A 27,012-nucleotide genomic window follows, 5' to 3' on the forward strand; every position below is an offset into this window, starting at 1 on the left:
CTTATCCAGCACTTCCGGAGGACTGACAGGTAAACCTCAGGGAAAGGTCCGATACTTTCTACATTTATAAAAAAAAGTGAGATTTTGGTGGCGAAATTGTGTCGATAAACTCATTTTGAATTGAACTACGTAGAAATGTGAGAGACGCACCCGTTAGACGTCAGTTTGCAGTTAGAAAACTGTTAGAAAACTGCTCCCCTCCTCATATTTACATGTATTTATTTGTTGTTTATTAATGCTGGGTTTTAATTATTATGTTTTGTCTTCTAGCATCCAGTCTGTGTGAGCTTGTTGAGGTGAAATGATATAAACAGGAACTTTTTTTTTTTAATTATTTTTAATTATTTTTTTTTTTTAATGTATTTTATTTTTTTTAAATGTTTTTTATTTATTTATTTATTTTTTTATTATTTATTATTTTTTATTATTTTTTTTATTATTTTGTGATATAAACAGGAACGGTTTTGGAGAATCTGGCAGTAACTGACAGTTACTGTCAGTTAAGGAGGGTTTCTTTATCAGTTTGCTTTTGTGTGTCGTGAATAAGTAAACGGCATATTATGAGCTCAGCCTTTGAAAGACAGAAAAGATAAACCTGAATATTAAAGCAATTATAGTAAAAATATATATATATGAAAGATGCACCTGCCATTCACCTATTACTGACTTGATATGGAGCTCTTGCTCATTAAACTGGAATAAAACATCTGTTACTTCTTATGAGTTACTGCAAATAAATTGAGAATGTTGTTGTTGTTTTTTTCTAAAAAAAAAAACAAACAAAAAAAACAAACAGCTAAAGTATTTCAACTTTATGGGCAACAGATAAGATAAGATAAGATAAGATATCCTTTATTTTCTCCCTCAGTGGGGAAACTTATTTTGTTGTCAGCAGTACACTTAGCACACACATGCAGGGGAGGGGTAAAAAGACTGAAAAGTCAGAAATAAAAAATATATATAAAATATGTATAATCACAGAATATGAACAGTATACACAGCTGGTTGAGGGAAGATACAGTGTAAAAAAAAAAAAGCAGGTGGAGTGTTGTGAGGTAGACTGGCAGATTGGCAGATATTGCACATCTTATATTATTGCACATATTATTGTATTATTGTCCACTGGCTACTGAGAGCAGGCCTGGTTATATAGTCTGATGGCAACAGCGTGTATATGTTTATGTTAGGTAGTTAGTTTTGTCAGAACGTTTTTTTTAGCATCTTTTGTAACTCAGCCACTGAATTAAAGTTCTGAAATAAGATGGTTAATTTAACAAAAGCCAATTCGTAAATCTAGCAAACTTAAAGTTCTAGAAACTCTTCTTTAAAATATGAATATTGTGAGCTGTGTGCTTTGATTTAGTGATTTTTGTGTGAAATATGGAGCTCTTGCTCATTAAACTGGAATAAAACATCTGTTACATCTTATCATGAAATTACTGCAAATAAATTGAGAATTTTGTTGTTGTTTTTTCTAAAAAAAAAACAAAAACAACAAAAAAAAAACAGCTAAAGTATTCCAACTTTATGGGCAACAGCGTGTATATTTGACCTGGACTCCATAATAACCGAGTCAATGTGGATTTGTCTGCTTAAATTCATTCACAGGTCTACAGTACATATATAACATATGTCATAACTCAAGTTAGGTCAAGTTTATGTCCTTCGGGCCATGTCTGAGCCACGTGACACTTGCCTGTGCTGTAACGGAGCCAAAGCTGGCAAAACTAGTCAGACTTGGTCCAGATGTGTTATGTATTTGGGGCTTAAAGTAAAGTTGGCTCAGAAATTAGTGCATTAGACAGTCATAAAGTATTTAAAATGTAGTTAATCTGTTCTGGCAGGTGAGAATGGCTTTAGTTTTCTTGTCAGCTGTAACATGAATAATGCATTTCAGTTTAGTACTGGACTGTCAGGTGCATTGCTTCATCATGTCAGTGATTGATCTGTGTCTCTTATGAAGGTTTTGTTGATGTTCGTTTTGAAAGTAAAGGTAGTACTTAGATTACTTGAGATTAATGGTCAATTGATGTTTTTTCTGTTAGTTTTGTCAGAACCTCTAAGAGAACGTTTTTTTTAGCATCTTTTGTAACTCAGCCACTGAATTAAAGTTCTGAAATAAGATGGTTAATTTAACAAAAGCCAATTTTCGTAAATCTAGCAAACTTAAAGTTCTAGAAACTCTCCTTTAAAATATGAATATTGTGAGCTGTGTGCTTTGATTTAGTGATTTTTACGTGAAATATTTAGGAGTATTAGTCCATGTTGAATAATCTAGATGTCCCAGTGTTTCCATCGTGCCAGCTGGTGTTGTGACTCATTTCCTTCCCTGCCCTGCTCTCCTTGCCAGTCTCCGTGGTGACCATCAACAGCAGCAGCACTCGTCCAGTACATTCGCCCTCCAGCCTGTGTCACATGACGTCAGACCAGAATCCACTGTATCCAGCAGACCTTCAGGTGCAGCTATCGCTGGTTCCTGGTTACTACTGTATTTACCAGGTAACTACAGTTCTCACCGCACAGACACACACACACACACAAGTTTTTACATGCGGCCGTGTGCAAAAGTTAAACCCCTCTTCTTTTTAAATTGTATTTATGTTTGTAAAAACATGATAAAAATCATCTGAGCATAGTGGGTCTTATTATCAGGGAAACCTCAACCTCTGATGTACAACATAGTATTATTGTTACAAAAATAATCATATGAAAATCCAGGCTCACTGCTTCCACAGGATTATAGAGAATAAGATGCAGTAGTGGTGCTAATTATCTAAATATCAGCCCTGATCCTCACTGATCATCACCTGATGTGAAGACAGTTATACGAGTAGGTGTTTGGGCAGTTTGACAGTCTGGAACATTCAGTTGTTAGCTAACCAAAGACATAAGCAGTGGTCTCAGAGACCATGTTCTTACCAAGAGTGGACACCCCAGCAAATTCAACCCATGGGCGGGCCGTGCAATGCTCAGAGAAGCACTCAGCAAGTCCCTGACAGTACAATTAGAAAAAACGAGCAAGTACTGTCTGCTTGAAGGAGTTGCTAGTACCAGGCCTCATCTGCTTAGGCACAACTGAAAATAATAGAAACAGAGAGAAGTCCAGACCTCCACCCAGTTAAAGTCCGGTGGCAGACCAGCTATGCATGACCAAAAGCACTCAAACATTACCAAACTGAAAATAATTACGTTCTTCGTTCTAATTTGTTTGTTTGCTTAATTTTTGTTAATTGAATACTGACAGACTGTACGTTGTATATTCTTTGTCTGATGAATTTGCCTAATATACTAAGACCTACTAACATCAGGTGATTTTTAATATGTTTTAACATTAAATAGAGAAATTAGGATTACAAAAGTAACATTTGTACATGATTGTACTTTTGTAAAGTATAAAAATCACTCTGCAAATTAGATCTGAACACTGGCTCACTTGTAAACTTGTAAAGTCCGAATAATTTGACAAACAGAAAGGGGCATGAAGGCATTTCCAAGGTACTCAGCTGTGTTTGGATGTACAGAACAGACAGGGCAAACAATAACAAATAACATTCATTTATAAGATAAGAAGACTTATGTTGAGAATGTCATGATTATTGATCTCCAGCTATCTTCAGATCACATTTTCAGTTTTCTTCACGTCTGAATAATGTAGCCGTTACACGCTGAAGCCCAACAGTTCAGAGGGCAAGGGCGAGGGGGGGGGATGTAATTGAAAGAGAAAAGTAGTAGTGGGATGGAAGGAGAAGTGAATAGTGTGTGTGGGGGGGGCGGAGGAGTGGACATTTGCAGCTCTGCCCAGTGATTGGTGGCTGCTGGACCATGTGCCATGTTCTGACCCCTCTCAGACTGCAGCTTAACCTGGACTCTTGCTTATATTCACACACACAAACACACAGAAAGGGGTGTGCAGTTATGTGTTGAGTGGCAGGGACATGTGAGCTCCTTCACATTTGCTATTCTGGGCAGGGAGAGGCAGAAAGGGGGGAGACAGTGGGAGGGCTGGCGCGAGGCGGGGGAAGAAGGGGGTCGTTTCTCTTTCCGCATGTGGTCGAGCCACATGCGATTGCGAGGAGCCGCTCATGATTTTGTCTCATGTTGTTTAGGCTCTTGGAGTGCGTGGCCATAGCAGCTTTTTGTTTTATTCCCACTCTAGGCCTGAGAAGATGGGCTGCTGCTTTAGTAAGGCGCCCAACCCCGGCCTACAGAGTGAGAGGCACAGTCTGTTACAGCCCGCGCACCCCGATGGGCTGAACGAGGTGACGGAGCAGGTCAGGCAGAGCGCTGCAGCTGTAGCTCAACACGTGTGCCTGGAGGAAGAGAGGAAACGGGTGGCGAACGGACCCACCGGCACGAAGGCTGAGGAAGATGAGGACGATCATCCTGACGTGGACAACGATGGCTGGACAGAGGTCATCAGGTCCAGCGGTGACAGCAACCGCCAGACGGAGCCGGATCTTAAACCAGCAACCGCTCACGAGGAGAAGGAGGCTGTCATCATCACAGACACACCTACGGACACAACGGCGGGCTTGACGCTGGATATCAGGTCTAAGTCTGAGCCGGCGCCTTATAGGGAGCCGTCCTCCATGAGTCCAGTCAAGCAGAGGATTCTGGACAATGCGACACTCAGAGCATCATGGTTCAGGCAGCTGCCGGAGCAGCAGACGCCAAACGAGCCCAAGAGCAGCTGCTCGGCTCCGGCCAGGTTAGCGCTCAGCGCCGGTCTGCTCAACGGCTCGGTGGGTGAGACGGGCCAGCCTCAGGTGGTCAACACGTGTCAGAGATCCCCCACACCGGAGCTCCAGGAGGAGGCTGGCGAGGAACCGCTTTATCTGAACTGGGAAACAAAGACCCGGGGCTTCTACAGCCTTTGCTCTATCGACTCCGAAGACCTTGAACATGACCATGAACACGGCCCGTCCCAAACAGCTGGAGCAGCACCCTCACGGGGCACAGCTGACGAGGACGCAGCTGCTCCAACTCACACGGCGGAACCCCCCGCCGCCGGCCAATCACAGGCACTCACAGTTCGGGACCATAAATATATCACAGAATCTGAATTGAGCAGTAAGTCACGTGACGAGGAAGCAGTTCCTGCTGCCGAACAACGTTCCACTCGCTTCTCACAGCCTGAAGATTTGCTCCCAGCTGAGCAGGTTGCTTTGCCTCAACTGGGTTCTCCGTCTGACACAGCGCCCCCCGCCAGCTGCCACACTGACAGCCAGAGCCCCCTGGCCTCCCCAGCAGAAGCACTGGACCGTCAGGCTGTTTCAGAGGACACAGATGCACTTTCATACGCCGCTTTGAACCTCCTGATGCCACATGCAGATGAAAGTGCTCAGGATGGCGGAGCGGCCGGGTCAGAGGAGTGTGTGCAAGCACATGGTGAATGTAAAAGTGGGTCATCAGAGGAGGGAGTTGTATACTTGGAGGACCGCAGGGCTGTTGACAGACCCTTTAGGGTCACGGAAGAAAAAGTGACCAACTTTCAGGACATGGACTCTAACTTTGGTTTTTACAGCAGCTGCCAGACGCTGGAACCACATCCAGCCAGCCAAACCTCTGACACATCTTCATCTCTGGTCCCTGATGTAGTCCACCAGCAGGAGGAGGATGTGCTCCACCAGCAGGAGGAGGATGTGCTCCACCAGCAGGAGGAGGATGTGCTCCACCAGCAGGAGGAGGATGTGCTCCAGTGGGGGCCAGATGACCCCTACCTGCAGGGCGGGTATGTCCTGGTGAGGACCTGCGGAGGCTACTACGGGGAGGGCGACGCCGGTCACGGCATAGGAGATACCAGTCTAATTGAGGTGTCGTCACCGTCCACCGTCTCCTCCTTCTTATCGCCCCCGCCCAGAGTGAACAGCCTGCCTGGACTCGTACAGCCGGGTCCTGCCTCAGACTTCACGGAGACCCCATCTCCTCAGAGTGGATCAGTCAGATGTGATGGGACTGCAGAAGAGTCAAGTTTTACATTAGAAAGCAGCGAACCTGAAGCACGGTTCAGTACACATCAGGTCAGCGCTGCCAGGTTAGTTTGCAGTGATGAGCTGCTGGATAGCTCTGGGTTGGAAACGGATTCAGAGGACGAGAATCAGGCAACCGAAACTCCAACACCAGAGATTCCTCAGAAACACATACCTGCTGAGAGACGTCCCGCTCCGGCTGCTTCCCCTGAACCAGGCCGGAACAAGTCTCTCCTTGAAATGAGTAATGAAAGATGTGACATCGTGCTTGAACGCTGTGACGACGGTGGGGGCGTGAGCGTCACTCCTCAGGGTGCCGAGGCGTCCCAAAGCATCATGGAGCATTCAAACCACACTCTTCTCTCACAGCTTCTTCCCGTTGAGAGTGAGCCTCGTTTCACTGCTTCCTCCGAACCCCCGAAACTACTTCCCTCCTCTGTTTCCTCAGACTCGCTGAGCCCTCAACTCGAAGCCGACAGGCAGCTTGAAGCTCTTGACAGTTTATCTCAGATGGAACCATCCGAGTCCCCTGTTTCAGATGTAGATACTCAAAATAACTTACCTCCTGAAACTGTTTTCCAAAGTACTGAGAGCCGTGCAGACTCCAGCGGGATCCTTCATGATTGTAGTGTTGAGGATAAAACAATCTTCCGCTGCCGAGACGGCCAGCCCACGACCCCCGTGGACCCGGATCAGATCGACGTTTACGCCTCGACTCCATCTTACGTGATTCACTTCTCCAGTCCTGACCTCGCGGCTGATGTCGAGGAGGGAGAGAAGGAAGGAGGGATGAGGGAGATGGTGTCCGAGCTGCTGGGGGATGAGGTGGACTCCTCCGGGTGCTGTGTCTACCCCGACCCCTGGATCCAGCTGGGTCTGGGGGAGAACTGCGAGGGCTGGGCCCGTGGGGGGTTCAGGGCTGACGCCCTGCTGGGCGAGGAGGACAAGGCCAGTGCGGAGCAGATCCCTGCCCTGGTGTCGGAGCTGCAGCCCTCCATGGCCCTGCTGGGGGCGTATCCCTACAGCACCGTGATGCCTCAGGGATCCTGCGTGTGGGACTGGCACAACTGTCCTCCAGCTGTAAGTGTTCGGTCAGAGTGACGGCTCACCGGGTGGAGGGAAGCTGTTGGTGTCATGGTTACCAGTCACAAAATCCAAGAGGATTTATGCCATAGTTGAAGTTCAGAGAACTCAAATTGATTATCTTATAAGTCTAGATTCATGTTTAACAGGTTTATGGGAGGTTCAGACTTGACGATTTGAAGATTTGACTGAAAACAAAAATATTAATTGTACTATCAACATGTTTAAAGGTTAAATTCTCTCTTGTACGATTGTAAAAAGTTATACATACGTTGTTCTCTGCCATCTTAACCACCCTGAATAACAGCTTCTCCTGCTTTAATAAGATTCCTTAAACTCAGATCCCCCCTGAGTTTAATCGCCTGCATGTTGGTGTGTCTCTGTGTCAGGACCCTGAAGCTGCCCCCATCCTCAACCCCAACGCTGAGGTATGGGATGAACAAAACTTTCAAAGTTTTCAAAGCATCCCTGATGCTGCCTACCAGGAGCCCCAGGCCTGGCTGCAGGTCTCCGGCAGTCCCACCAGTCCAGAGGGTAGGGACCTCCTCGTGCTCGGCTCTCACTCACACATCAATGTGCGTTTAAAAAAAACCGCACGTGCTTCATCGCTGGGTTGACAGCGTCTTTTTATCTCTTTCTAGGGTATGTGGAGTTTCAAGGGAACGTGGGCCTGGTTGAAGCAGATCCCAGCATCTTAGAGTACCACTCACTACCTGCTGACGCTCCTGCAGCCAACGGGCAGCCTGCTGAGCCACCTGTCACAGGTCTGTTAAACTGATTTAACATAAATGTTTTCTCACATGCACAGGATTAGCACTTTGACTCTTTATCTGAATATTCATTATTAATGTAAAGTATCGTCACCATTCTGAATAAGTGAGCAGCTTTGGTCAGATGCTACTGTGAAGTATGTGTGAAGCATGACAGGACAGGTACCCACAAAGCCTGAATGCTACCTGAAGTCATCTGGGAAACCTGATGCAAAGAAAATGAATGAAAATAAAAGCAGCTCTAGATCTGTGAACTGATGAATTCCTGTGATTTCAGATGAGATCAAAAAAGAGCTGAACAGAGTCTTGGAGTCCTGTCTGACCAGGTAACAGCCCCCCGGCTGCACAAGTCTCCCCACAGAAATCATATGTTCACGTACTTTTATGTCCATGTTTATGAAAGAAAACTAAACTCTTTTACCTGTACAGTCATTCAGTGTGGTGTTAAGTCGTGTCACATCACATGTTCCTGCTGTGCTCCTCAGGGAGCACCTGGGCAGCGACCTGTACCTGCGGTCTCAGATGGACAGCGACCAGTATGTCTCCATCTCAACGCTGGCCAGCCTCGACAAGATCAAGACTCTCACAACAGACCTGGACCTCATCACGGAGATTCTGAGATGTGAGTTCTGTTGGCTCCTATATCTTTCACACTTCATTTCATTTCATCTGTATTCCTGCTGGAAAGTTTACCACCAGACAGATATGGATATCTGCTGCCGTGGGCTGAGTTTTGGACACAAAATACGCCTGAAGGTTGTGTTTATTGAGTAATGATAACTAGTTTTATATTCAAAGGAAATAATGGGTAAAACTGTGAAGAAATTACATGTTTCAGACTTTTTGTGTGAGCAGACTCAAATCTCACACAATGGGTCTGTGGAGCTCGGGCTCTTGAGTGACGTTTGCTGATTACTGAACCGTTCTCCGGCAGCCATGCCGCTGGTCCAGGTGGCCCCGTGTGGACAGAAGGCCAGGCCCAGACAGAGCCGATGTGTGGTAATCCTGCGTGAGATTCCTGACACCACGCAGCGCGAGGTGAGTCCCCCTGCAACACCAACACGACCCATCCTCCCTCATCTGGCTGCACTCAGCTGCACTCTTACAAGTAGTGTTGTTTCTGGCAGCCTGTTTCAATTTAGTTTTAGTCTAGTCTTTGGGTCAAGCTATCATTTTAGATTTTATTAGTTTTAGTCACGTTCATTTTCCTTTTAGTCGTGTCAAGTTTCAATCGACTAAAAGTCTGAGCATTTTAGTCTTATTTTAGTCAGAATTGTCCAGGACCATTTTAGTCTCGTTTTAGTCAAAGATTGTATTTATCCAAACCCATTTTACAATTCAAACAAGGTTATCTTATTATTATATTATTGTTCCCTGATAGACTCAAGAATACATTAATTCCAGATACAGAAGACTCTAATTTGAGTTTACAACATATTTATTTTTCTGCATTTCTCCCCGTCTTTTTCTTTTTCCACAACACATTGGGTTTTCTTTTCCACGTCTATTGAATTTTGAATTTGAATTGAATTTTTAATGAAATCTTTATTTCGAGCATACAAAAACAGAAAACAAAAAAACAATTTCACAAAACAAAAAAAAAATACAAATAAACAGTCCATAAACAAAATCAGAGGGAAATAAACATTCATGCCCGAAAAGGTGTAGGAATAAGTAAAAAACATATTGGGTCCTACCCCTTATTTCTATTTCAATTTTTGCTTGAAAATAAAAAATAAGAAGAAATAAAACAGCAAGCTTTACTTTCTCAAAAAAAAGAAAAAAAATGTATACCTGTTATTACCAGAGCAATTATACATTATATATATATATATATATATATATATATACACATACATTTCATTTTGCTAAATCCCCACACAATCACTACCTCATGTCTCCACGTCTATGTAGGAAAGGCTTCTCCCAGCCCCAGAGAAGATCCACGTGTTTCTCTATGTAGTTTTGTTTTTAATTGACGTGAACCTAGAGCTCTGCGTTAACGGCATCAGCCTCTAACTCTGCAGCTGCATCTTCTGGATCTGATTCCCCGCTGTAGCGACTGGGATTGAGGACTAACGTCACCCAGTAGAACTAAACCAGAGGAAACTACTGAAAACATGGAGATTAAGGATCTTTGTTAGAACATTTCGTCTTGTCTCGTTTTGGTCAACCAAAATGAAGACACATTTTAGCAGAGTTTTTATTCGTCTACGATATTGCAAATATTCAATTGTCGTTATCGTCACATGACCAGCATTTTCGTTGCATCTCGTCTCGTTTTCCTCAACGATGGAGTGTGTATTTTTCCTACATAGACGTGGAAAAGAAAACCCAATGTTTCGTTGAGGTGATGAAGGTCCGTTGACGACGATATTTAGTCATAATTTTCGTTGACGAAAGCAACTTTACTTCCAACATGCTGCACACCTTCTCAAACCTTCATATGTCTTAGTCAGCAGATGCCACAGTCATTAAACCTGAACTTAAAGTCGTTTTTTGATGAACTGCTGCTGCGCAGGAGGTGGAGGCTCTCTTTGAGGGAGAAAACCTGCCCAGGTTCGTGAGCTGCGAGTCTGTGAACAACGACAACTGGTTCATCACCTTCCAGTCAGAGGCTGACGCCCAACAGGTGAAACCCGGCTGACCGTCTGTGTGATGTTGATGTGGAGTTTTTTAAATTATAAAAACATAATACAAACCGAAACATCACTAATGATACGTATCATAATCTCCCCAGTTCTTCAAATTGTTTGTTTGTTCTCATCACCATCTGTGGTCACACTGACTGGAATATGGTGGTCCGTGGTGTCTGTGTGCAGGCGTACGAGTACCTCCGGGAGGAGGTCCGGGTCTTCAAGGGAAAGCCCATCATGGCGAGGATAAAGGCCAAGATGATGGCCGTCACTTCCTACTCTCCAAAGAACGGCTACAGACCCATCCAGCTGGACCAGTGCAGCAACCAATACGGCTCCTACTACCCCACCACCACCTTCGAGCAGGCCTGCCCCACACACCTGCCCGCTCAGCACCTGTACGCCTTCAACACTGACACCTGGACTTCAGCTGCAGCAGGTTACCCAGAATGCCCCAAGGTGAGTGCCGTCCACGCGGGAGGTTTGACTCGGGGATGCTGCTCAGAATATGTGACTGTGTCGTTAGCAGAGCCGTTGATCTGTGGTTGTTTGTCGCCGGCAGCCTCACCTGTTGATGGATGACTTCATGAATGAATTTGCAGCAGCCTCCACCTACAAACCTCACCACCCACACCGGCAGAGGTAGTGTCTCGTCATCCTGTCTCATGTAACTTTGATGTGGAGGTCATACCTGTCGTATCTGTCCGTCAGTCAGATGTCAACGTTAGAATACGTGCTAAAATACATTCCTCCTGCGTTAATGACTCCCCCTTTTAAACCCTTTTTTAAAAATTACTTTCATTTATTTAGGCAAGGCAAGGCAAGTTTATTTGTATAGCACAATTCAACACAAGGTAATTCAAAGTGTTTTACATCAACATTAAAAGGGGCAAGACATAATTAAAAAATAAATAACAAATAAAATGAAATAAAATGATAAGAATTGAGGTAAAATGATAAAAAGCACAAGTTGTTAAAAACTAAGGGTAGTAGAGTACAGCAGGTTAGTATTTAATCTAAGAGTACGCTTCAGTAAACAGTAATGTTTTTAGGCCTGATTCAAAGGAGCTGACAGTTGGAGCAGACCTCAGGTCTACAGGAAATTTGTTCCACCAGTGAGGAGCAGAATAACTGAACGCTGCCTCACCTTGCTTGGTTCTGGTTCTTGGGAACCACAACAAACCAGATCCAGATGAACCTCAGGGGTCTGGGAGCTTCATAGGGAACTAACAGATCAACCATGGATTTGGTTCAATACCATTCAGTGCTTTGTAGATTTATTTAGCTTTATTTTTTTTGACTGCTTTTTTTGGCTCTCCTAAAATAACCATAATTCTAGAAAACCATCATCATACACACCACACACGTGCACGCATACATAAACGCACGCACACACCCACATACACGGCCACATAGAAGAAATCTGAGCAAAAACTTTTTTTTGTTTTCTAGTGTCCCCTCTTGTCCTGTACCTGGATGCGTTTTTGTTTTGCACATTTGTATTGTTACCTGTTTTGTATTAAATAAAGTAAAAACAAAGAAAGAATCCGTGCCGGCCAGGAAGCTTTTTCAGCGCTCTTCTCTTCCAGGAGAGGCTCAGCGGTGCCCAACACCAACTTCTCCCAGTCGTCGGAGCAGCCGGAGGTGGAGCGCTCCTCATCCTTCACAAAACCGGGACGGAGCTGGTCCCGGGGCGGCTCGCGCCGCAGCAGGGGAGGGCGGTCCGAGCCCATCAGGAAACCCCAGTCGTCCACTTCTGAGTTTGGAAGGTGAAAAAACACCTCTACACACCTTCTACCGCTCCCTGCCCTGTGGCAGAAACGGGCCACAACTTAGTTCAGTAACACTTTATCAACCCGTAACTTTCCTCTCTCTTACGTCTGGTCCGTTCTCCCAGCTGGTCGGTTTGGAAGTGTGGAGACAAATCCACCGCTCGTCTTTTCACTCACTGCTTTTGCAACTCTGGTTCCACGTTGCTAAAAATAACCTGGGCAGTGAGCCACACTGCACGTTTCTGCTCCTTATGTTTGTCTTTTTTGTGGTGACACATTCAGCTCTTCAAAGAGTAAAAAACAAAGAGACCACAAATGATGTTTAACAAGTAGAAACAAACTGCCAAAAGCATCCCTGTTCCCTGGAATATGTCTGGTTTCATTATGTTATTTCAACCTGGCTTCAGTGGAACAAGAGGTTTGTTTGACAGCTCTGACACCAGCCAAATCAAACTAGAGCAGATGGGCAGATGTAACAGATGTTTCTGGTGCACCAGATTAGATTAGATATGTGCTTGTCAATTAAAATCCAGGCAAGAGTCTAAAATGTGATTTAGACGTGTCTTGAGAGGACAAGAATGGATCCAGAGAAGCGTGAAACGTAACATGATCTACTTACGACAGAAGTGAGGCAGCACGCCGGTGGTTACAGCCCTGACAAACGTGTTTGTTTGACACGCACAGATCTGACTGTCCTCACTGTTTCTGTTCACGTCTTTGCTCTGAAGGAGAGGAAACTTCCCCCAGCGGAGGAGAGGACAAGCCAAGACCTGGGAAAGACCTGGTCGCAGCAGTCAGGTACGTGTCCCCTGAGCAGCTTTGGTGTCTCGGTGCTGAGACGCAGTGCTGATTCTGTGTGTCCTCACAGAATCCCCCGGCTCAGTCTCCTCCCCATCGCCTGTCCCCTCCTCTGGAGTTCGGCCTGATGAGCTTCCCTCCACTTTCTACAGCAAACGTTGCCGTGGAAACACTGACGGAAGCTAATGGGAACATGAAGGTAAAAGCCGCCGCACATTCACACGGTGTTCACCCAAGTTTCAGGCACCTTAAACTGGACGGGTCACACTTTCCTCCATTCGGAGATGGTTGAAGGTTTTTTTAATCCTCACAGGGTCCAGTTCCGAGCAGCAGCTCCGACAAATCCCTGCCGGCTCCCTCGGAGACGCCTCAGCCTGCCAATCAGATGTAAGCATCCCAGAGAAGCTTTAACAAAGTCGCTTTAATACGAGTAAACAACCCAGCACCTCTCCAGTTACCCGCCGGTAGCTCATCATGTATTTCCAGCTGTGTTTTGAGAGTGTCTCATGTCTTCGTAGGCCTGTGAAGGAGAGATCGGAGACGACCTCCGACAGCGAGCCAGTTCAGACCTCAAGCACAGTAAGAACCTCAGAAACACTTTGTCCTCCTCAATGACGACTCGTTAGTTGTGTCTGAAATCCTCTCAACTCCTCACACGGGCAACACTCCGCAGTCACTAATTGACACAGCAGTGCAACATGTTGACCAGGCGCTGCAGAGCACTCCAGAGAGCAGAGGCTGCTGCTGTCTCTTATTTATCATGAAACTGCTGCACTGCAGTATCTTTATGACTACTTGAATCATTTTTTAATCAATATGTGCCAGTTAAAATCTAAAATTGAAAATGAAGTATTGACAATATTTCAGATGCCCTTTGTGCTTTCCCGTGGTTAGAGTCCATCTTCTCCCACTTCTGTATTTGCATTTCTACATGGAAATCTATCAGTACTCTTTTTAAAAAAATGGAATAATCACGATCAGATTTATGTCATTTGTTTTTGTGTCACTGTGACGTAAAGTTAATGGATGGATGGAGTTTTCTCTAAGCAGCAAATCTAGGGCTTCAAACACGCTTAAGACCAACATGATTCCAGTTGGCTGCAAACGTCTGTCTGTAATCACCTGATTACGGTGAGTGTGATCCTGATTTAGTTCTTTTTCTCTGGTTGACCAGGAATCCAACAGACCCAGTTATGCTCAGATCTGCCAGAGAGCATCAAGCAGCGAGGCAGCAGCGCCCACTGAGCTCGGCCCTGCAGCCGCCAGCCCGCTGGCCGAACCAGAGAAGATGGAGAGCAGATAAGATGGAGAAAAAAAACATGGACTGTGTTGTTATCGTGTCAACAGGCTGCACATTTACTTTGAAGAATTACCACTGAGTAACAACACTGTTGGGAGACTGTGAAGAAACTATGAAGCTCCAGACAGCCTTTAAATCAGCTCTTTTCAAATCTGGGTAGGAGACAGCGAGGATAAGCGTACAGCGGGTTGGCGGGACGGGAAGCACTCAGGGGGGAAAAGCCAACGTTTCAGCTTGTAGACAGGAAGCTAAAAAGAAACTGTACATGTTGTTGTGGAGCTTGACTCTAGTTGTTTGTCTTGATTTATAATTCAGCTTTGGTTTTGATTTAGTTTTGTTGACGCTAATGGCTCCTATTCCTTTGTTCCTTCGGTACAAGATGTTGTGTTGTAATTCTTGTTTTGATGGTTCCTCTCCAACATCTGAGTTATTGTTTAGTGTCCAACGCCGTTCCGGACATGTTCTTCCTTTTCTACGGATGTTACTGTTAGTAAGTCAGGTTGTTTTCACTTTCAGATCCTGAGGTTTGAAGTAAATTAGATTAAAAGGAGAAAGAAAAAGTACTGTACTGTAATAATTTGATCTTGTTAGTACAGTGATCAAATTGAACTCAAAAGTATGTTTCCTTGGAAAGCACTGATATTAGTTCTTTATCTTTGCTTGCTTTTTACTTATTTTGCTTTCAGTTTTCATTTGTTGATTTTAAGTCTAAGGGGGGGTGGGATTTGTGTTTTAAAGCTTTTATCTGGTGTTGAGAGAAAGCTCTGGTGGATGCAGCTCAGCGTCAGGGAGTCCAGCGAGGCGCGGTAAGGCGTCCTGCTGGCTGCATGTCGCTGAGTGTCAGCGGACGAGCGCTGCTTCAACACAAAGAACTTGAAATGTGTTTTAATAGTTTCATTTGAGTCTACAGAGACGAATGTTTATTTGTTTGAAATGGAAGGTTTTAAATGTGAAGCTGTGTGGAAAGAGGAGGCACAGTTGTGGCATATTTCATTTGTACAGTTGTACATAATATTGAACAAATATTAAAGAAGTGCCTTTAAAGTTTAAATACTCACATTTCTTTGTTTACGATGTCTGATTAATCAGAACCTGAACTATATTTTTTATAGCTAAACATGTGTAAACCGAGTCACACCCCTGGATGTTCTCTAACATAGAAACCGGAGCAACCAAAGTTATATTTCCCTCTTCTGACCAGCAGATAGCAGAGTTGACTTATTTAGCACTCGATCCGCCATCACGTCCCCGCCACTTGTTTACAATGAGGATGATTAGATTCTTGCGAGGCTATAAGCCTAATGAACGAGACAAACAGTCCTAATCAAATAGTCTGTATGTGATGGAGCTGAGTCACAGCCAGATAGCCTCATTTAATTATAGACTCTAATATTAATCGCACAACCGTTGAAGCTTACGCTCCACCCTCAAAACACAGAATACATCGTTTTTGGACTCTTAAAAACAGCATGAAACATGTCTTTAAAAACAGCTCAAACAAGCTTTGGTTTCAAGAGACATTAAAACTAAATTCCTACAATGTACAAAGCTCAGAGTTGCCTGGTAGGAAAATGACTCGGCCTGCTCCAATTAATCTGTGTTTAGTTAATTGTACAAGCAGCAGGCGGCTGCATCAGATAAATCACAGGATGAGCTTCATGAAATGTGGAGTAAATTGAGCTCAATTTACCACTTTTAATTTGTAATGGTATAGTTAATTATAATACACTTTTGTAATTGAGTATCACTTAATACTGTTGGAGGAAAAAAACAGCGCCTTTGAATGAAAGTCTGGTTGTATGATGTGCACATAATGTTAACATGATGAGGGGTTTATGGTTGAACGAGGAATGCAAAAACAACCCAGCCAGCATTTACATCCCTCATCTGGGTGAAAGGTGGGTTTGTGGATCAGCCAAAGGTTTTCTGAAGATTAGTAGTGAAACCTTGTGTCAGTCTCATCCAATCTGTCGCTACAGAAACCACCCCCGAAGCACAGCGGTCTGTAGGTAAAAATAACCGCACAATAAAATATATTATCTGTAAATTAAGAATGATTAGTGCTCCGTTATGTCTTTAAGACCAAAGTAGTCTAAGTAATGACAGCTAGCCGTTGGCTCGCCAATCAAAGCCTGCACACATAATTATGCATAAAGGTGTTGCCGTGCTGATTTATATTATTCTAATCCTCTCCAAAAGGTTGTCATGGGTGTGAAATATAATTATGGGACCAAATCCTGTAAATGTTTTCATTTCTGCTGCAAAGATTGGCATTATAAGGGCCCCGGTCCCCTGGTGGCCAGTCGAGGAACTGACTCTTTGAACAAACCAGTTTTGAATCTGGAGAATTATTTATCGTGTCTCTGCACTGAAAAAAATGAATCTAAGCGCATGTAAATATAACATATTTTACGGAAGAGTATTAGGGCCACTTAAAAAAAATAAAAAGAATTCTGAGAAAAAAGTCAGAATTCTGACTTTAATCTCAGAATTCTGACTTTAATCTCAGAATTCTGAAAAAAAGTCAGAATTCTGAAAAAAAAGTCAGAATTCTGAGAAAAAAGTCAGAATTCTGACTTTAATCTCAGAATTCTGAGAAAAAGTCAGAATTCTGAAAAAAAAGTCAGAATTCTGAGAAAAAAGTCAGAATTCTAGGCCACTAAAAAAAAAAAATAATAATTCTGAGAAAAAAGTCAGAATTCTGAGAAAAAAGTCAGAATCCATCCATTATCTATACCCGCTTTATCCCTTGCGGGGTAACGGGGGTCTGCTGGAGCCTATCCCAGCTCATTTCAGGTGAGAGGCAGGGGTTACAGGTCACCAGTCCATCACAGGGCCACATATAAACACACAAACCATGCTCACAACCACACTCACACCTACGGACAATTTAGAATCACCAATTAATCTCAGAATTCTGAGATTAAAGTCAGAATTCTGATTTTTTTTCTCAGAATTCTGACTTTTTTCTCAGAATTTTGAGATTAAAGTCAGAATTCTGACTTTTTTCTCAGAATTCTGAGATTAAAGTCAGAATTCTGACTTTTTTCTCAGAATTCTGACTTTTTTCTCAGAATTCTTTTTATTTTTTTTAAGTGGCCCAGAATTCTGACTTTTTTCTCAGAATTCTGAGATTAAAGTCAGAATTCTGACTTTTTTCTCACAATTCCTTTTATTTGTTTTAAGTGGCCCTAAATTGTATTTCAACATTAATCTCGACATTTCGACATATTTCTCGAAATTTCGCCTTTTTTCTCGACATTTCGACTTTTTTCTCGAAATTGTACTTGAACATTAATCTCGACATTTTGACTTTTTTCTCGACGTGCATTATGAAAAAAAAAAAAATCTTCCTCCTCTCAAATATTATTTTTATTTTTCTCCTGCCTCCTGCCATTGATCTCAACATTTCGACTTTTTTCCTCGAAGTGCACAATAAGGAAAAATCTTCCCCTCTCAAATATTTTTTCTCCTGCATGGCCCTAATACTCTTCCGTACCGTAGGTTTGTGTCATTAGTCAAATAAATAAATAAATAAATGACTCCATAGCGCCCCCTGTCGGTGATGGCCGGCAGCGCCTGCTCCATCCTGCTCTCCTCCCAGTCGGGTCACGTGACTCCAGCGGCAAGGAGCTCCGTGAGAGCCCCATCCTCCTCCTCCTCCTCCTCTTCCTCATCATCATCCTCCCCGCCGCCGCAGCAGCAGCAGCAGCAGCGGCGCAGAGAGCGGACCGAGCCGCCGCTGTCGTGACCGTTTCCCGGAGCTTCCCGGGCTCCATGGAGGGCCGCCGCTAAAAGCCCAGACCCGCAGCCGCCTTTGTTCTCCCGCAGGAGGCTGAGGAGGGGCCGCCCAGGAGGCTGAGGAGGGGCCGCCGGGGACCCGAGGACCCGAGGACCCGAGGACCGCAGCCCCATGGCGGACCGAGAGGCGTCGCCGATCCCGCTGGAGATCCGCGCCCGGCTGGCGGAGCTGGAGCTGGAGCTGTCAGAGGGTAAAGCCTATTGGTTTTATGGTCCCGCGTTAAATCGACGCGTCCCCTACGCCGTAGGGCTACGGCGTAGGGTACGCGGCGACGCACACCCTGCGTCGTTGTAACGCCGAACCATAAATCAGCCTTAAGAATGCAGAAACATGGAAAAGCGCAGCTCCCCCATCCCTCCTCCCTCCTCCTTCTCCCTCATTATCACGTTATCTCATCACCATCCTCACCAGGAGCCCGGACTAACGGAATCCACCCCCCCCATCCTCCCATCTTCCTCCCATCCTCCATCATCCTCTCATCCAGATGTTGGCCGGCCTGCGCGGCCCCGCGCCCCGGGAGCGCGCTGCGGGACGCGGCCGCGGCTCTTTGTCTGAGGGAGGGTGGTGCCGCGGAAAAGCAGATAAATAAATAATACACCCGGGCTCCGAGCTCCGGAAAACAGAACCGTGCTTTGACCTTGAGATGTTGACACACTCAGGTGTGTGTGTGTGTGTGTGTGTGTGTGTGTGTGTGGTCAGGTTTAATAATAGCAGCGATGCAACGCTGCGTGATGGCTCAGAAGGGCAGCTTGGTCTTTGATGCCCTCCGTGATCTCACATCTCCGCCTGCTGCCCCTCTGGGCCTGGGAATACCTCCACCTCCACCACACCTATTCCTCTGGTCTCCACACACACACACACACACTAGGAATGCGCGATATTTTACCGTTCATGATATACCGTCAAAAAATTCCTCACGATAAGAATTTGTCATCTCACGGTAAAAATGATAAATTCCCGTTGATGATGTTTTTGTGTAAAGCTGATTTTTGGAAGGAAGGAAGGAAGGAAGGAAGGAAGGAAGGAAGGAAGGAAGGAAGGAAGGAAGGAAGGAAGGAAGGAAGGAAGGAAGGAAGGAAGGAAGGAAGGAAGGAAGGAAGGAAGGAAGGAAGGAAGGAAGGAAGGAAGGAAGGAAGGAAGGGGAAAAAAGAAGGAAGGAAGGAAGGAAAGGGGAGAAGGAAGGGAGAAAACAAGGAAAGGAGGAAGGAAGGGAGAAAAGAGGAAGGGAAGTGGGAAGGAAAGAGCAGGAGGAAAGGAGGAAGGAAGGGAAAAAAGAAGGAAGGAAGGAAGAAAACAAGGAAAGAAGGAAGAAAGGGAGAAAAGAGGAAGGGAAGTGGGAAGGAAAGAGCAGGAGGAAAGGAGGAAGGAAGGGAAAAAAGAAGGAAGGAAGGAAGGAAGGAAAGAAAGATAAATTCCCGTTGATGACAAACATGGCGGATCTGAGAGCGAGATAGATTCATAGTTAAAAAGGTGGAGTTGAATTGGTATTTTTTTTATCGTTATCGGGATAAACGCCAGAAATTATCGTGATACATTTTTTAGTCCATACCGCCCATCCCTAACACACACACACACACACACACACACACACACACACACACACACACACACACACACACACACACACACACACACACACACATGTTTACGGCCCCCTAAATCACAGCAGTTTCCGGAGGAACCATCTCACGTCCATGCGGGGCATATCAGCCTTATATAAGGGGAATCTTTAATTCATGCAGGCTGGTGAAGGCCCACATTGTGAGGGATGGAACCGTGCTGCATCCCTGATGGTTAAGAAATCCCTGTGGATTAATACGTGGAGGTGTGCAGACGCTTGTAGTTAATTATGTTGTTTGTTTCAGAAGGAAGCAGAAATGTCCCTGCTGGAGGTGACAAAGACGTGTAGCTGGAGAAAGTATGCAGGGAAGGAAGGATCCGTGTAAATTCTGGGAAATGGATGAATAATTTAGCATGAAAAGGTTAGAGTCTGCAGCTCGAATCCATAAAAACTACCGTCAATTATAATAAAACCAGTGTTTGAAACCGATATGGATTTGTAGCGAAAGATTAAATCACTGTTGCAGCGTAAAACTTTGCAGAAAATGCCCTAAACGCTTGTTTATTTGAGAGAAGAATACTTGCATCATTGTAGGTTAGATTACCTGTTTACACGTCGGCTCAGAGTCAGATGGGCTGCAGCAAGAATTAAGATGCAGAGCTGCAGTTTTACTTGAATCTAAATGATCAAAGATGACGGTTGTGGGTCTATGAACCTGTTGATGGAAGATGTCGTTGGCAGTCCTGCCTGAGTTGTGGCTCCAGTATGTTCCTCCATGTCGTCGGTCAAAGCTCTGTTGCAGTTGGTCCGGTACATTCTGTACCAGTGGGGGGTAAAAAAAAGGCGTGGATGCCTTCACAGAAGGTTTGTGTTGCCTCCATCTGCTGCTCTGCCGTCTGCCAAGAGGAAGTGCAGCCAGTGAGCCGAGGCTGCGCCGCTCTGCAGTTTGAGGTCTAACGGTTGCTTCAGACAACAATATTTGGACAAGAGTCATCAATAGCAGTAAAGATGCTGAATATCGACCCTGTCTGGCTGGGAATCCGGCAACCGCTTTGTAATTATGTTGCTTTCTTCGTTTCAGAAGAAACCAGGAGCGACGGTTGCAGGGCCTTGAAGGAGAACAGAGCGTAAATTCAGGGAAAATGTTGAATAATTTAGCATGAAATGGGTCATTCTGCAGCTCCGCTGTATGAAAACATCAACGTGAGCGTTTGAAACCCCCGGAGAGCCGTCAAATCAAACTGTCCTGCTTCCTCCTGATCAGCCTCATCGTTCATGAAAGCCTTTATACTCTCCCACTGCGGTGGGACGCGCACGCGTACAAACACCGTGGCAGCTGCGGGCCTACTGGAGCTCCTAATCCAGCCGGGAGTATTTATCGGAGCGCAACCTGCTGCTGGCAGCTGCTCGTAACTACGGGAACGGCCAGGAGATGTGGAGATGTGACAGTGGATTGCAGCCCGACCGGCTTCCTGATGGACGTATCGGCGTGCAGGTCTGTCACTCGCAATCACCGTCGTCGGCAGAGGCCGAGCCTGCTGACGGTTTCTGTGTCGATCGGTGAGGGAGAAGGCGTGATGTGTCTGGTTGTGTCTGGTCGTTACACAATAAGATCCCGGTGAGAAGCAGAGGATCTGTTTAATACCCCTTTTCCACCAAACCAGTTCCAGGGCTGGTTCTGGTTCACAACTCGTTCAACTTGTGAACCAGCTAAGAAACCGGTTTGCTTTTCCATAGCTCGGGTGCTAAGGGGAGCTACGTCATTACATCGCTGTGTTTGCATGAAAGTTGAGGCAACAACAAGGTATTTGCTCTAATAGGACTTGGTCCACGTAGCTCCTTTGTGGACACATCTCTAAAAGACAGGTTGTCTCCTCCTCAGACCCATGATGCTTTGCTGCATCCAGATTCATTCTTATTTGAAAATGTCTCCGTCTCCCAGTTTTGCTGTTGCCGTTGGTCTTAATAACTCCGCCCCCTCTGCAAACGTAAGCGGTTCTTTCCTCTAGACCAGCAAAGAGTTGGTGCTACCTTGGAACCAGAGCCAGTTCTTTGTCAGTGGAAACAGAAAACCCGGTTCCAAACTCAGCACTGGCCCAGAACCAGCCTGGAACTGGTTTGGAGAAAAAAGCGGTATAAGTGGACTTCATCTCTTAGATCGGGTTTGGAGAAGGTTGTTTGGACAGCAATCTTCTCACCATCATGTCTGAAAGCATGTTTCCTCACACCCTGCCGAGAGCTCTCGTCTGAACTATTTTGGTGATTATTTGAGTGGCTTTTGAACCCAAAATGCACCAAACGTTCTGTGTTTATGTCTTTTCTAGAAATAACATCGAGGATCTCTTAGATGTGCAGCATCATCTGGACAAACACGAAAACGTGCACTTTTATACTGATATGATTGATGTGGATCCGTGAAACCTAAAACCATCGTGGATGTATCTGTAGACGCATTTTGAAGATGTTTCATGCTTTCGGCCAGAGGGGGACAAGTTGATCCATTGGCCTGTTGATGTGGCCGATTATTGGGAGTTTAATACGAGTTGGCATCAGGCTGATGAGCAGGCTTGACTTGTCCGACACGTAAAAACCTTTTATCTGAAGCAACTCTGCAGCAACGCCACTTCTGGACAGTTTTTTAAAATCACAATTGATTTGTTTTCTTCAAGAATAGATCAAAGAACAGCTACACACCTTGCAGCTTTACATGTATACAGTTACCAAGTTTGCGGACCATCAGGTGCACCGGCTTATAAGGCGCAATATCAATGAACGGGTCTATTTTCATACATAAGGTGCACTGGGTTTTAAGGCGCACGATGAAACAATTATAAAGCGAAACAAAACAGGTGGGTAAGTCGAACTTTATTCAACTCGTTCACAATAACTCAGAATATCGTTCAGTTGTAACCAGTACTCGAGTTGTAAAAAAAAATCAGGGGGTATGGTGGATTTTATCATATGGGGACAGATAATTTGTGCTGATTACAAATAATATAATATATTACAAATAATAGCACTGACCAAAACACCTGCAGAAATACTGCAGGAATGACATCAGCAGTTAAATGCAGCCTTCTGTAAGCTTTAAATATCCACTGGGCTTACATCAAATACATCAAAACACAACAATAAAAACAGTTTTCTGAACTTATCAATATGACTCTGTCCTTCACAGGATAAGTCAAATGGATCACTGCAAAAACTCAAAATCTTAACAAGAATATTTGTCTTATTTCTAGTTAAAATGTCTCATTTTAGTAAAAAAAATCTCATTACACTTAAAACAAGACTCATCACTGGAAAAAACAACAATTTTCACCTGTTTCAAGTAGATTTTGACTTAAAATAAGTAGAAAAATCTGCCAGTGGAACAAGATTTTATTGCTTGTAATGAGAAGATAAATCTTGTCCCACTGGCAGATTTTTCTTCTTATTTCAAGTGAAAATTTACTTGAAACAGGTGAAAATTGTCTGGTGTTATTTTTCTGGTGATGACTCTAAATGTTGAAATAGCAGTAAATGAAATGACATAAGGGATGGAAAGGGGGGATGGCAGTTTTACAGTTTTGATTTGGACCGTTTTTATTTCAGGGGGGATGCCATCCCCCCTCATCCCCCCTCAACTCGAGTACTGGTTGTAACTTAAACAGAATAATACTTTCACATTTTAAATCTTTCGTCTCCCACAAATCCACCAATACAAAGGGAGGAGGTAAGCGTCGTACTTCGCCCTGTTGTCTGATTGGTTTACCGTTGCCAGTGATAGCACCTGAAGTTAGTGTGAGGTTGGAACAACGTTGTATTCCAACATTTGATTATAATTGATTATGATACAGATTTGAAAACTGGGTTTTAAGCTAAAAACCTAACGTTGGCTTGACGTCTAATTACAGTAAGGTAACGTGGACTAGATGTTGGATGATGGCTGCTTGCAGCGCTACATAATTAGTAATCTAACGTTGTCTGACGTTACAACCCATATCCAACCAAGGACTTCAGCTGAACGGTCCGACAGTCAAGCAGAGCGACTTCGTTGCTAACAAAGTCACTAAAACTGCACAATTTTTGAGCTCAGTGTACCACATAAAATTGGTTTAAGGTCAGTAATCACAACAACATTCATACGTAAGGCCCACTGCCGGTTTTTGAGGAAAATTAAGGATTTTAAGTGTCTTATAGTGTGGAAATTATGATATTAAAGAGTGGTATTGATTATAAGAATATACAAATTGTTAGATAAATGAAGGTGGGGCTGTGGCGTGTGAGCATACAGGTACGTCATCTCAGAGACTGAACCCTCTGCTAGACGCCCCAAAGATCCTTCAACTCTTTTATCTGTAACTTCCTCTGGAATGATGATGTGAAGGTACGACACTCGTGGGATCCGTTATGTTTATCCCCGCTCAGGTTGCTGGAGCCGCTCAGCTCCTTTCAGCTGCCCGTGCTGTCAGATGATGTTAGCCGGGACACGAGTGGCGTCTCCCAAGTCCCTGACCTTCATTTTGCAGGTCTTGCATATTAGATGAGTTACATCCTGTTCCCTGTTCGCTGGAACGTTGTAGGGCCTGACGAGCACCAGGGCTTCTGGCAGCACCGCAGCGAAGACTGGCTCTGACGCTGAACTCAAAGTCTTCAAAAGTCCCTGATCAGGCCGCTGAAATTTGGCAGCGACCAACTCACAACGACATGAAGCATCGTCAGAACAGAAGCCCAAAGATACCAGCGGCAAAGTGTGTAAAACAACCATTATCCTTATTTGTTTCTGTATTTTAAAGAGAAAAACGAAGGGTCCAGACTCATATGTAGGTCTTTTTTCCTCCAAAACCCAAAGAATAGAGATGGGTATCGATTCAGATTTCCAAAATCAATTCAATTCGATTCAAAAGGGCACGATTCGATTTGCGATTCAAGTAAGGATAATTTTACTGCAATATGGAAGAGATTCTCAGAGAAATAATGCTGTAAATTGTAGAAACTAACTCCAACTTGGTACTTTATCAAAAATATTAATGTTTACATCAACAATTGAGCCCAAAGCAGTAAGGTTTGGGGTTGTCCTGTTCACTGCTGGCTTCGTGTTTTTTTTAATCCAAAATGCATCCAAACATCTTTTTTGGTTGTTGTTGTTGTTGGTGCCTTCAGATGTCGAACATTGCTCTTTACCTCGTCACGAGTTCTTGTGAGATCGCTCGTCCCGTGAGACTACCTGGCTTTAAACTGCAGGCTGCATTAATTGAAAGACATTAAATGATCGATTTGGGGATTTTATGAATCGATATTGGATCATTCAAAGGAAAATCGATTTTTTTTTTAACCCAGCCCTACCAGAGAACCAGAAACAGAGAAGGAGATCTGCAGTGAGTCAGCACGAGCTCGTAACGGAGCCAAAGAGTTAAAGCTTTCATAAACCAGCAGTCAAATTCTCTTAAATTCGGTCTAAATTTTTTCTTCTTCATAAAAAAGTCCAGCTTGCGTCGTATGTTTGACTAATCCTTTCGGCACTTGTGGAGATGCATAATTAAAACGATTTAAAAAGCTTAACGATGCACAAAAAGAAGGGCCTCGTGCATGAGCTTCCCGCGGCGCGTTCAGATCGACGCCGTAAAGAACCTCGGGTGGCGGTTTCCTGTCAGACCTGATGGGTCGAGCTGCCTGATCAAACTTTACTTTTTGTCGTCGAGCAGACCGGCGGCGCTCCACCTGCTTATCAGATAAACTCAGCCATCAGCTGAGCTCCACACAGAAGCTGCTCAGCGTCGCCTGAATCCCATCGTCACGGCCGAGTCAGCGTGACCTCCAGGCTTCGAGGCGCCGCTGCGTCACGTTCAGCCGGGGCCTTGTGTGCAGCGTGACTCGCAGATGAGACAAACTGTACTGTTGAAGGACTTGTTTGGTGTTAGGGGGGGATCTGTGAACCCAAAGCTGGCTAATTAAGTCTTTATCACGAAGCTGTTTCAGGCAAGAAAGAGCTGGAGCTGTTGGTTTGTGGGATCTCCTGCTATCAGCCTGGTTCAACAAATATCGTGCCTTGGTTCAGAGCTATTTTCTTGTAGTGAAAGTGCATCTAAGTTGGTGGATAATGATGTTGGGACTCAAATGTGGCGTTTCAGTTTGCTGCATCTTGTATCTGTACAGGTGGAGCTCCTCACTCCTGGTTTACGATGTGTTTGGATAAATAAACATCATATCTGCTCCCTCATAGGACCGACGTCAATTTTCCCATGTCGGTAAATTCTGTGTTTTGATAAAAACAGAATTTTTATTTTTTTTTTCATGTTTTGACTGTGTGCTGATCAGTGTTGGGAATAACGGCGTTAAAAATCACGGCGTTTCTAACGTAGGTCGGATAACAGGTCGGATAACAACAATTAGATATCATGTCAGTGTATAGTAACGCGCCACATTTCACTGTCTGTAACGGTAACGGTTTATAACGTTTAAAATAGATATTAAATTAGTTAAGATTACCCGTTACTGGGAAAAAATAACGGCGTTAGTAACGCTGCCATTTTTAACGCCGTTATTCCCAACGCTGGTGCTGATAGGCTAGTTTAATTCCCCTTAAAGACGATGTATGATGTCTGTAATCACGTGACTCCACCCATCCAGTCTGAACGAGAAGGGACACCCAAGAAATTTGGCTGATGGTTCACACGAAGAAGCGGCTGACATAACAGGGCTGTCTAGGGTGAGACTCGTGCGTTTCAACAAGTTCACTCACTCTCACGCTGAGAAATTAACTTCAGTACACAGTCACTCCAACGGCACATCTTACAAACGAGTCATGGCACGCTACTGTCTGGAGTTACCGACCAATCAGCCAATCAGAAAATAGATATTTTTGTTCCCTGCTAAGTGTTATCGTACATTTATCGTCATTGAGGTAAAACTGCCCAATTTATCGTGATATTGATTTGAGGTCGTATCGCCCAGCCTGAAAAAGGCTGACTGGTGATTTAAGCTGGCGGCGTGTGAGCATGAGCGGTTGTTCATCTCTACGTTAGTCCTCTGATGGACCGGTCCAGGATCTACCCTTCCCTGGAGACGGGACCTGCTCCAAAAGAGCTCGGGAGCCTGAACAGGAAGAGGCGGATGTAGATGTTGAACGGGCGGACCGTCCTGGCGAACGCTGTTGTGGTATATTGTCGTTGCTGCTGCTTTATTCTTATAAGCGCTTTGAAGGAGCGATATCAAAACGGCTGGTTTTAGGCCACGTTTACACAGAGCCGGGTATTTACAAAAACGGATATTTCCCCCTCTACGTTTTGAAAAATATCCTCGTTTACACGAACCCGCATAAATACTCTGTTAAGGTGCT

General features: G+C 44.5%; 2 protein-coding genes across 7 annotated transcripts in view; both read left to right on the forward strand.

The window, feature by feature from the left end:
* The first annotated feature begins 2,362 nt into the window (after positions 1–2,362).
* Positions 2,363–15,379, forward strand: LOC133423362 (uncharacterized). 2 transcript variants are annotated; one of them, XM_061713550.1, is made up of 16 exons: positions 2,363–2,499; positions 4,157–7,049; positions 7,442–7,586; positions 7,694–7,816; positions 8,100–8,148; positions 8,308–8,444; positions 8,757–8,860; positions 10,344–10,454; positions 10,645–10,917; positions 11,021–11,100; positions 12,048–12,227; positions 12,959–13,028; positions 13,099–13,227; positions 13,342–13,415; positions 13,547–13,607; positions 14,203–15,379. In XM_061713550.1, exons 2-16 carry the CDS (start codon positions 4,167–4,169, stop codon positions 14,329–14,331), a joined length of 4,548 nt encoding a protein of 1,515 aa, XP_061569534.1. In that variant the 5' UTR covers positions 2,363–2,499; positions 4,157–4,166; the 3' UTR covers positions 14,332–15,379. The 2 variants fall into 2 exon arrangements, with proteins under 2 accessions (XP_061569534.1, XP_061569533.1); XM_061713549.1 differs by lacking the exon at positions 2,363–2,499 and having other exon boundaries at positions 4,055–7,049.
* A 2,586-nt stretch (positions 15,380–17,965) lies between these two features.
* LOC133422972 (disco-interacting protein 2 homolog C-like) overlaps positions 17,966–27,012 on the forward strand; it is a 76,198-nt gene continuing 67,151 nt past the window's right edge. For all 5 annotated transcript variants that reach the window (XM_061713040.1, XM_061713044.1, XM_061713042.1 and 2 more), the window contains exon 1: positions 17,966–18,320. In XM_061713040.1, coding sequence (XP_061569024.1) covers positions 18,242–18,320 — 79 coding nt within the window. In that variant the 5' untranslated portion in view covers positions 17,966–18,241. The remainder of the gene's footprint in view (positions 18,321–27,012) is intronic.

Source organism: Cololabis saira, chromosome 22 (genome assembly GCF_033807715.1).
Source record: "Cololabis saira isolate AMF1-May2022 chromosome 22, fColSai1.1, whole genome shotgun sequence".
Taxonomy (NCBI): Eukaryota; Metazoa; Chordata; class Actinopteri; order Beloniformes; family Belonidae; genus Cololabis; species Cololabis saira.